Source organism: Rhyacophila brunnea, unplaced genomic scaffold, assembly GCF_057557595.1.
Source record: "Rhyacophila brunnea isolate RB1 unplaced genomic scaffold, BYU_Rbru_1.0 scaffold_8, whole genome shotgun sequence".
NCBI lineage: Eukaryota > Metazoa > Arthropoda > Insecta > Trichoptera > Rhyacophilidae > Rhyacophila > Rhyacophila brunnea.
The window spans coordinates 32,439,841-32,451,050 of record NW_028233350.1 but is presented as its reverse complement, the minus strand read 5'-3'; the positions used below and the strand labels follow the sequence as shown (position 1 = coordinate 32,451,050).

The following is an 11,210-nucleotide window of genomic DNA, read 5'->3' as shown; positions in this document are numbered from 1 at the left end:
GCGACCAGACCAAATATGTGTGCAGCTTACCACACCTTCGAAGATATTCTATGTACAAGGCGGCTATCGACGGTAGTCAATAATATTTATGTATTGAGGCGGCTAATTGTTACAATAAATTAACTGTCAAAAAGTGCTATGTTTTAACTGCCCTTCTCTTGGCTGTGTTAACTTTTAGAGCGAGATAGACAGTTTTGACAGCTTAGACGGTTAACTTATTGTAACAATAATTAACCCCTCAATACATAAATATTTATCACTTTAGCCGTCGATAGCCGCCTTGCGTATACAATAGCTTGGCTGGTTGCCTTGTGATCAATTTAGTCGTGGCGGCCAGTGAAATCGCGCTCTTGCGTTCGGTCTGGTTGCACGATCACTCTGGTCGGGCGATTGGTTGCGATGAATGAAAATATATAGCTATGTATTAATTGAGCACCGCCACACTCAGAGACCAGTCACCGGCAGCCGCATTTCGGAGAGAACGCGTAGTTTAAGAATCTTCTCTAGTCATTATAGAACGTGATAAACACTCCATACAGAAAGCAAGCTGCGACGAAAGGTACATATACTTTTTTCTTCTTCTTTTCTAAAAATCTTTTACGCCACAAATATAGCATGAGTAGAACCTCTTAGACGTCCATTTTGAAAGTGAGCAGATTCTTGGGTGTCTGGAAGCACGATGCTTGTTTCAAAAATTGGGCTCCTGGTTGCCTTCAACTCACCCGAAAGACCACGGTCGCACAACCACTGGCTGCGCGATCGGAGTTGCCCGGTGTGGTCTGGCTCTAAACCAGTGTTTCCCAACCTTATTTGTGCTATGTCCCACTTCAAAGCATCAAAAATCTCCATGCCCCCTCTTAAAATATCATGGTTAACTAACAAATTCTGTAAAAATGAATTGTTTCGAATAAAAAAATGCACATAAGCAATACTATTTTTAACATAATTATCACAAGAAAGTACCTATGTATATTATATTAGATGTACAATTATTCGAAGAAAATTAATGCGATCCTTATGCTTGATTTGAGCAGCAAAGGGTTTTTATGAGGTACTAATTTGGTCAATTTTAATCTTAAATCTCCACAGTTTGTCAACAGTGATTTTCTCAGTAAGTCATCGTTGCAATGTTTCGAAAATGCGTTTTTAACAAAAAAAAAATTACCAAATATTAAGGCCATGCATTAGTTGAGGCACGGTCTAAAAAGATCGTCGCTAGGCGATGCGCGGATTGCGGGTGGCGGGTGAAAATGACGCCTGTCAAACGAAATATTAATTGTCATATAAATCCAACATACGTCCATTTTATGTTCTGTTTATTGTTCTATTAGTAACAATAATAATATATTCATTGACATGTTTTCTTTTTAAAGTAAATGGGTAACGTTTTTAGTCATCTTTACACGATTTTAGAATTAATTGACCCGTCGCCATCACGCAGCAAAGTGACGTGTGCCCGGGTCAACATTCTCTCAGTGAATGGCAGCGAGTCCAAAATTTCGTCGCGCGTACAGTTGAAAATTATTTGGCGTTTCACTGATGCGTCACCTTAATGATTTGCACATTGCCCCCCTTGCCCATTGGTGGGGTATACGTCCCACGTTGGGAAACACTGCTCTAATCCTAAATACACCACCTTTCAGTAAAGTACGCGTAGGTACCCACCAATATTATAATAATATTTTTTAACCCAGACGTCACTTAAAATCAGTGCATAAAGTAAATAAATAGTGTTTTACCAGCAAAAGTGTCATCTTGACAATAATTATTACACATATTTTCACATATGTACGTTTTTGTTACTTCCATAAACATTATAATATCCTATACTTACTTAATATTGAATTGCCTTGAAACCGTGATTTTAATGTTACACCTCTCCTGTTGGCTCTGTTAGCCTACTTATTTGAAAACCTGAATACAATATTTATTTTGGTTTTAGTCAAATTAAATTTATTTATTATTCCCATATCATGGGATTACAAAATAATTAGTAATATACGAGTAAGTTATCGAATTAAGAAATTGTGAAACAACTCCATCCAAATTAACGATAATGTAAATCAAAACCGCTTTCGTGTGCTTAGTCGATAATTATCATGTTTATAATCGACGAAGAAAACAATCAATTCCCAACTATATATTTTTAAGTTAACCCGAGTTTTGAATTTAAAAATTCTCATCTACCTAACCGGTTATTGAAAATGTATGTATTTACATTGTAGTTACCGTCAACTTAAGATTATATATTTAAGTAAACATTGTTTTTACTCGTAAATAACCATACGTAAACATAATAATTATTGACGGTCGTGCAAAAATCACTACCAGCATAAATAGAAGTTTTAAATTAATTATGCAAATTACTTCTGAAAATATACGGACAAAGGTTACATACTGATCGGGACAAAATATAAAATACCAATAAAGATTTTTTTTTAAAACTTTTTTACATTTTAAAGTGCATGAAAACAATAAAAAAAACATTACAAGACAATTTTAAATGCCTAGGTACCTTAATCGGTAACAAAATCGATAATATTGGTAGTAATTGCTTTAATGCCTAATGGATGTATTAACCATGACAACAGTCGAACTATTAAATAGAAAAAATACTTACACACATAATATATTGTATATCTTTCAGGCAGAGTAACAAATATTTTAGAACTTAATAGTAGTTTCAGCGAAATAATGTTATGCGTGAAAAATGGGATTTTTTTTTTAATTTGTAAAATAGGAACCGTTTTTTTGGATATTACATATTATATACTTTTATTTAAAATAAGTATACAAATAAACTCATCTAAGTATAGGGTTTTAAAAATACAGTGGCTAATGATAATATAATATATTTGTTTTAACAATGCTTGGAAACGTTTGGAAATGAAAATGTTAGATTTATAAAAATCAAAATAAAATTGGTATTTTTTTTCAAATGGAGCACAAAACTATATTATATATAATATTATGAGATAGCAAAATAATCTAATATTATTACATTGATAGCGACCAATGACCATGTTATTTATAATGACGTGTTATCAATGTTTTATTTTTCTACGCCATTGAACTCTGTCCGCACCTTGGTTGAAGAAACTCTTTTTGTTGTTAAATCTAAAATCCGCGAAGGAGTTGTTTTTATTTCCGAGAGATAAAAATGTGCACGAAAAGGTCAACCAATGCATTAAATACACACGATAAATTTAATCATATTATAAAAAATGCTTATATATATATATTTTTTTTAAATGCGAAATCAAGTGAAAATATGTCCAAGAAACAACAGATTCCCTATCTTTTTTATCTTTTGATGATTACTATATGAAGAAATTCATGAGGTTTGTTAATTTTTTTAGTATATTATAAATGCATGAGTAGCCTGATGCTGAGTACCTCCGCTACACAGAAGTACATTGGAACATGTATATGTCTGAATAACTTTTTACATCTTTACATCATCGAACTTATTTCAATAAATTATCAAAATATTGATTAAAAATTACAAGCTAAAAAGAACTTTTTATATACCTACCACGTTTTTAAATTCTGTTGAATCATATAAACTTGTCAATTCTATGTATTAAAAATGAAGTAAAAAACTTCTAACTAATTCTTTTTTCAAAATCGTCGAACGCCGTTACGCAGAAGTGCAAGCATTGAATTCGATCGAAGCGCCACCTTGCGGATTTTTTCCGAACTAACTTTCCATACAAAACAGAATTAACTGAAAATGAATTCAATTCTGCTTAAAGATGGCTAAAAGTATTAAAATAATGCATTAGCATCGTGTTCTGATATATTCTAAAAGTTTCAAATGTCTAGCTAGTCGGGAAGTTAGTTAAAAATCGATTGCAAGATTTGTACCGGACAAACAAGAATATGAGCTAATAAAAATGTGGTAAAATACGTAACAATAATATGAAACTTTCTTGTTTTTACCTACGAATTGAATGGTTAAAATACTGTTTAATTTAAATATTTTGTATATCGTATTAAATTCCTTGTTTCGAAGATCCGTCACTATTTATACTAGCTCTAGCTGCCAGCACTATACTCCACCTTAATATCACACATTCATAGGAAAGATTTTTTTTTAATAAACCATATTAAAAAAAAAAACAGTGAGGGATCGTGCCCCAGTGTTTAACAAGCACAGCGCTGCACGGTTGCTTGTTTTGTATTCAAGTAATATTATACATAATATGAATCCACAAATATTTTTCAGTAATCAAGTGGTTTCAGCTCGGCATCGAATAGTATTTATTGTCTTGTCAGCAGTGTGTGTTTAAGTGAAATCAGATAAGAGCAATATGGACTCCAAGGTAAAGAGTTTCATAATATTTCATCTTAATAGTTTTTAGAGCACTTGTCATTAATCCTTCCGTATACCTATCACACGATCAGAACTTGTAAATTATAGTTTCCGCTTCATAACTTTGCACTCCGGCTGTAGGATGACAATTATGCAATATACTCTAAAAATATTTTTTTTTACATATTATATTATATCCATTGATTTATTTATTACTAGATACATAATATATTAATACAAGTGAATATCATTTTGATCTAATTGTATGCGAGGTAATCAGGCAAAGAGGTGTATCAGTGTAGTAAAAAGTGCAAAGCTATAAAATATACTCTACTTATTTTTCGCATACATATACAACTTTTTCTCAATTAAAAACTCGCATTCACTATATTATATTCAATTGATACATGGAAATTTTATCAGTTGTCACTTTTTCACATTACTCACTTTCTATCCCCACCTCATCTGTATGTTATGTATAGGACTCTTAGGCAGACTTTCATTTTTAGTCTCAAATTATATGCAAATTTGTCAGGTAGGTATCTACCGAATTATTTTTGAAATTTGCTTTTGGCTATCTTAAACAAACCAGTACTTACATCAAAGGCCTTTAAAAATACATAAGTAGGTACACACCATCATCTACCTACTGATGAAAATGAAAATACTCTCAAACAGCTATGCTTTAAGGTACTTTGATGTCTGAGACACTGAAGGGTTTGGCGGCCCCCTTGTGAAAGTATTACAATACAAAATAGTATAGATTGCCAAAATTTTGTATGCTTCCATTATTCTTTTCTAATATTTCGGCACCTTTTTACGAAGCGACCGTAACATTTGCTTCGTGGAAAACAACCGCTGCTCTCAAAAGTTGTAATGTTCGTATTCGCTACTCCATTTGCCGCCCTTTATAATCTGCCACCCCTAAACAACGCATCACTTGTCTACCCTCACGGGACGTCACTGAATATTATCCTTCAGTTTTTACCAAACATATATCTAATAATTGCGCTTATTTGTGGCTGACTATTTTTTTAATTTTTTTTATTAATTAGTTATTAGTGATATAAAATAATAATATTACACTAATAATATTACCTATTCTTTACGGTTGGTTACCAATTGAATGTTAATTACAATTATTTATTATTTATTTATTTATTTAAAAAACACATTGAACTCATAACAAATTATTAATTCAAGACGCTCACAACATGACATTTAGAATAAAAGGTTCAAGTAAATCAACTAGAGAAAAAAAATATATCAAAAAATAATTTTACAGAAAAGAAAAGAAATAAAATAAAAAAAAACCAAAAATTATTTTTTAAAAAAAATACAAATTAAACAATAAAATAGAATTTAAAAAACAGAATACATAATGCATCGCTAAAAATGTCAACATCTCTAGGGAGTGCATTGATGACCAGGCGTACAGCCCTCGCTATTGGTGCCTGGTGAGCCTGACATGAGGAAACAGCTTTCACCCAAAATATGTCATAGCTGCTGCGACCACGCATGTAATTAACGGGTGCATAAAAATTCAAATTTTCCAGAATATCGGGATTGAAAACTGTACCACGTGAGAGCAGGGAAAATGCTTTAAGAGCAGAAGTGACCTACGAGCTTCAAGACAATGAAAGGCGATGATGCCTTGAAGAAATTTAGTTAGTTGGAAAATACGGTCATGTGAATTTTTAAAATGTATTTTCTGTCTACTCTTGATAAAATTATTCAGTTTTTCCAAGCTCAGTTATATCTAAGAATTATTATCGAAATTGCAAGTGGAGTCGACAAGGTAAACTAGCTGGTTAAAATAATTTCAAATACACTACAGCAGCATATTAATATGCAATTATATCGAAGTGATTGGACATACCTGCTGTCATGACGTGATGGTAGTAATGGTTCAGCAAATTACTGATATCAGAATTTTTAAAATGTATTTTCTCTGTCAATTTATGATTCATTTTTATTCAGTTGTTTCGCCAAGAATTGCATCTGGGGGAAGCTATACGTCGTCTCTGTTCTGGCAGAACACACTAACTGGAGAATACTAGTTTTGAGTATTTTGACTTTGATGTTGTTAAAATGTTTGAAATGGTCTTCTATCATGTGAGTTTATTAAGTAATCGTAAAAAGGATGACTTTAAAATAAAGACTGTTTATTTATTAAGAAGGTTTTCAGACGGTAAAGTTTGAAATATGGAACATTTTGGTATGACTAACTCAATGTGTCATTTTTTCGAATTAGTGTCTTCTGCCAGAACAGTGACGACGTTATTAACATAAATAAAAATTATTTTGTAAAGTATATCTATATATTATTTCTCTTTTATGTAATATTAAAACCAAACTTGAAATTTTCACTATTACAATCTTATTTTTCATTAGCAAATTGCAAATCTCACACCACATCGCATTTGCTTTCCATTTAAACGGTTTACTTTACATTTTACATCCACTTTCTACTTTCCAGATATTGCCAATAGTGGCCGGACTATGTATACTAATGTTGTTCATAGATGACTCCGGTTCATCAAATACTATCACAAATTTGGAAACATTGTCACCGGCCGAGGCAAAGAGTTTTTTCGATTCTTTTGATACAATCGTATCCGATTGCGACGGTTAGTGTGATTTTGTCTAAAATAAGATACAAATTTAATAACATATCCGGCGTTTATAGTATAGTATTTATTTTATATATTTTTTCAGGAGTGTTGTGGAATCGTGAACCAATACCCGGAATAAAAGAAGTTGTTACAAAATTAAAATCGATGGGGAAAAAACTACATTTCTTGACTAATTTCAGTGGAAAATCAACGGAATTAATAAAATCTAAATTTGATGAAGTCGGCATTGATTTAGATCAAGTAAGAAATTATTAGCAGATAAATAAATAGTAAATGTTTATATAAACATTAAAAAAAAAACAGGTGGCAGTAGGTACTAATTGTCAACATTCTTGGATGCGGCTCGAACTCGTCATTTCATCATTCCATCAAGCGGTAACGCTTAGCTGACGGTTCTTTCTCATTTATAATGTTTCTATTTTTTTTGATGGATTATAATATATTGGAAAACATACTATTTTATTATATAAACGCCAATTGTTGATTTTTTAACATTTTCACTTCGGTTTATCGACTCCCGAAAAATCTTTAATTTAAATCGTGTATATTCATGTAGAAATTTACATTTTCAGAGATATACAATTTTAAAAATCATATTTCTTTTCCGAAACCATACTTCTTTATATTCTTTCGCCAATCTGTCACAAATGAATTGTAATGTCATTTAATACTACTTTATATATACTTGATAGTATTGCACTATAATCATCTGTCAAACTATTATGAGAGTATCATATATTTTGTTTTCTTTCACGATACGATTAAAAAACGATTCCTTTATTTTTGAGTGTCATTTTATTTTACAACGTTTTTATTAGCTCGTATTCTTGTTTGTCCGGTGGTTGTTTGTCCAGTACAAATCTTGCAATCGATTTTTAACTAACTTCCCAACTAGCTAGACATTTGAAACTTTTATAATATATCAGAACACGATGCCAATGCATTATTTTAATACTTTTAGCCATCTTTAAGCAGAATTGAATTCACTTTCAGTTAATTCTGTTTTTTTATGGAAAGTTATTTCAAAAATATCCGTAAAAAGTAAAATACTATTATGGGTGGTCCTAGCAACTAAATTATTAATATATACGTGTGGAAACTATGGAAATCAAAATGATATGTCAAAATGACATTTCAGTATTCTATATTTGTTTGTTTGTTTATTTACTTCATATCAAGTACAAGTTTGAGCATAATAATTCAACAGAAAATTTGAAAACGTTGTATATAAAAAGTTCTTTTTATCTTATAATAATTTCAAATTTAGTTTTACGGCATGTTTTTTTGGTATGATATTTCACTTTACTTATAGTAAATAAAGTATTATATTTTTTTCTTTCAGAAAGATTTCATTTATCCAGTTTTGGTCATAATCGACTATCTGAAAAGTAGTAACTTCACAAAAAAGATTTTTCTTATTGGGTCAGATTCTGTTGAAGCCATGTTCAGGGCTGCTGGATTTGAATGTATTCAGGGTGTAAGTATAACAACATAATACCTATTGACCCACCTCTTTTCAATTAAGCAGTTATAATGGTTTTGAATATATATATATATTTTTAAATTCAGACTATATTTGAGTTAGCTAGTATTTATATTGAATGCTGAACAACATGATCGTAAAACAACTGACTTACAATTGTTGTGTATCGCTTCATTATAAATAATAATATGTTAATTTTTCTTCACAGATTAATGATTATCCAGACGATATAGACGAGTTAATAAAAAATATAACCAAGACTGATGATGATATTGGCGCTGTAGTTGTTGATTTAGATATTAAAATAAATTACCACAAAGTAAATAGAGCTATTATTCTCCTTCGTGATCCGAAAGTTTTGTTCCTGGCAACTGCATTAGAAAAACTGTATAAACCACTGATCGATTTGACTTTGGCGGGTAAGACGTGCCATATAATAAATTAATAATTACATGCATTATATATTACATATATATATTCTTTTTTAATACTGTAACAGGCCACGTGATTCAATGAATTTACCTACTGTAGTAATAAAACTGAAACCATCACAATCACACGAACGTTTGAGAAAACATCACATAAATTCATACCTAGGTATGTACCAGAGCCGTGCGGTGACTTTTAGATTTAGGAATCCTATTGAAAAAATACATATTATATACCCACTACGATATAACCATTATAATAATTATAGTTAAGCCAAATTAAGTTGTAGAAATGCATAATAAATATACAATATTATTGCACAGCATTTTGTCTATTATTCTTCATCATTTACAACATCTATGGATCGCACGCCACTGGTAGGCAAATATGATTGATTTAGGTATCGAATTAATCTAAATGTCTGCTTCTGATGCCGGGGGACGCAATTGGATAAAGACCTGCATTTTGGAAAATTCACACGTTATTTTTTCAATCTTCAAGCAAGGCTGCCCAAATAGCCAACATACTATTTTGGTAGAAAAGAAGATCCACACTGGAGTGTAGAACTAATTTAAAAAAGACATCAATTTGTTACTTACTTCATACTGATTGAATTAAATTCTAATTTATTTGACTTAAGTACATATCCATGAAGATCGGTTGATGAAAATACCTATTATACAACATGTTTTCGTGTTTTCCCGATCAGATTGGAACGGGTGGCCTATCAAAATACAATGATAACATTACTAATCTTATCTAATGTCACTCTTTATTAATTAAAGGCGCCGGATTCTTGGCCACTGCACCGATTTCTGAAGTAACTGGAAGAGAACCGATGGTTTTTGGAAAACCTTCTCCCATTTTGAAACCATTCATATTCAAGCAATTCAACATAACCAATCCACAGAGGACCATTTTCTTCGGAGATACGTAAATAGCTCATTAAATTGTATTCATAGTTTTAATGATTATGTTTAAATGTATGGTTTTTGCCTACAAGTAATGGTAAGCTGGAATTTAAGAATAAAGTGTCTATTATATTTTAATAAGGTGGATAATTTGTGACAGTGTTTAAAAAAAACAGTTTGGGACATTGTTGATATTAAAAAATGATTATCAGACTGTCGTCCACTGTTGAATGTTCAATCAAAAAATCAACATCGTTCACATTAATATCAACTGTTGTTGGAATATACCTAGCATGGCCACCGCATGGAGGGGGCTAACAGGGCTCTGGGGGGGGGGGGGCGGCGTGGCGGGTTGACCAGATAACCGAGATAAACACACATCACAAATTTGCTTTGATAGAAAAAAAGTCGATTTAAAATTATATATTTATTGAACGATGCAATTTTTGATTATTGTGTGTCGATACTCGACAACTCCATGATTAAAGTAGATGTATTAAAAAAATTAAAAAAAGTTAATAATACACTGAATAGGTACCCTTAATTTGACCTGAAACACAATTTGAAAAATGTTAATGTAGTGTGTCACACTACCTTTAACCTTAGCGATAGATAGGGGGCCCGCCTTATGATGTGGGGGCCGTGTTACCTGGTACTATTTTTATTATCTAAAATAAAAGACACTATATAGTACATTATCTACATAATTTAATAAATACAGATAGATATTGTGAAAATTTGGGAGCTCGCACATGATATTTATAAAATGTTCTGGATTAAAACAGTTAATTTGTCTAGTGGGAAAAATTAATTAAAGTTTGCTGAATAAAGGAATAAAATGTTTGTTAAACGTTTTTGTTTTTTTTAGTCTAATTCCAGACATGGGAATAGGATCAGTGTGCGGCTTTCAGAAGATGTTTGTCCTTTCCGGTACTGATACTCTAGAAACAGCAGAAAACATAGTCGACCCAGCACACTCGCCTGACTATTGGATCACATCACTTGGGCATCTTAAAGGCGTCATTGAGAAATCTGAACAGACAGTTCAAACCACTGAAGCTAATTAATAATTTGCCGTTTTACTTATTTAAGTCATTGGCGCATGCTAAATGATATTTATTTACTTATTTATAAAAATATGAAGACTGTACGTATGCATCGAGAATTGTTCATTTTACGTCGATTACAATATATTATACGTCAAGAAAGGCTCTCAGCGTTCAATCATGGCGCCGCAATCAGTAGATTATTAAGTGACAATAAAATAATAAATAATGTTATATAACACGAGCGATCACTGACATCAACCATCGTCGTTCACGATCACGCGATCGGCGATCAGTCGTGTAATTTCGCCATTACCAAATCAATACATTAGAAATAAATAAAACACTTTCATTACTTCGAAGTTTTTTTTAATAATGCATTTTGATAGA

At 31.6% G+C, this 11,210-nt stretch overlaps 1 protein-coding gene across 2 annotated transcripts; it reads left to right on the top strand.

Annotated features, from left to right (window-relative positions):
• Positions 1 to 335: 335 nt before the first annotated feature.
• Positions 336 to 11,178, top strand: LOC147064153 (uncharacterized). Of its 2 annotated transcripts, none has more exons than XM_085958644.1 (7): positions 336 to 559; positions 6,795 to 6,945; positions 7,034 to 7,191; positions 8,294 to 8,428; positions 8,643 to 8,853; positions 9,649 to 9,796; positions 10,643 to 11,178. In XM_085958644.1, exons 2-7 carry the CDS (start codon positions 6,828 to 6,830, stop codon positions 10,839 to 10,841), a joined length of 969 nt encoding a protein of 322 aa, XP_085814770.1. In that variant the 5' UTR covers positions 336 to 559; positions 6,795 to 6,827; the 3' UTR covers positions 10,842 to 11,178. The 2 variants fall into 2 exon arrangements, with proteins under 2 accessions (XP_085814770.1, XP_085814769.1); XM_085958643.1 differs by lacking the exon at positions 336 to 559 and adding an exon at positions 4,227 to 4,325.
• Positions 11,179 to 11,210: the final 32 nt, after the last annotated feature.

Coding starts and splice junctions, on each gene's coding strand:
- LOC147064153 (XM_085958643.1), top strand. Junction 7,192..8,293: donor TCGGCATTGATTTAGATCAA/GTAAGAAATTAT, acceptor TTTTTCTTTCAG/AAAGATTTCATTTATCCAGT. Junction 9,797..10,642: donor ACCATTTTCTTCGGAGATAC/GTAAATAGCTCA, acceptor TGTTTTTTTTAG/TCTAATTCCAGACATGGGAA.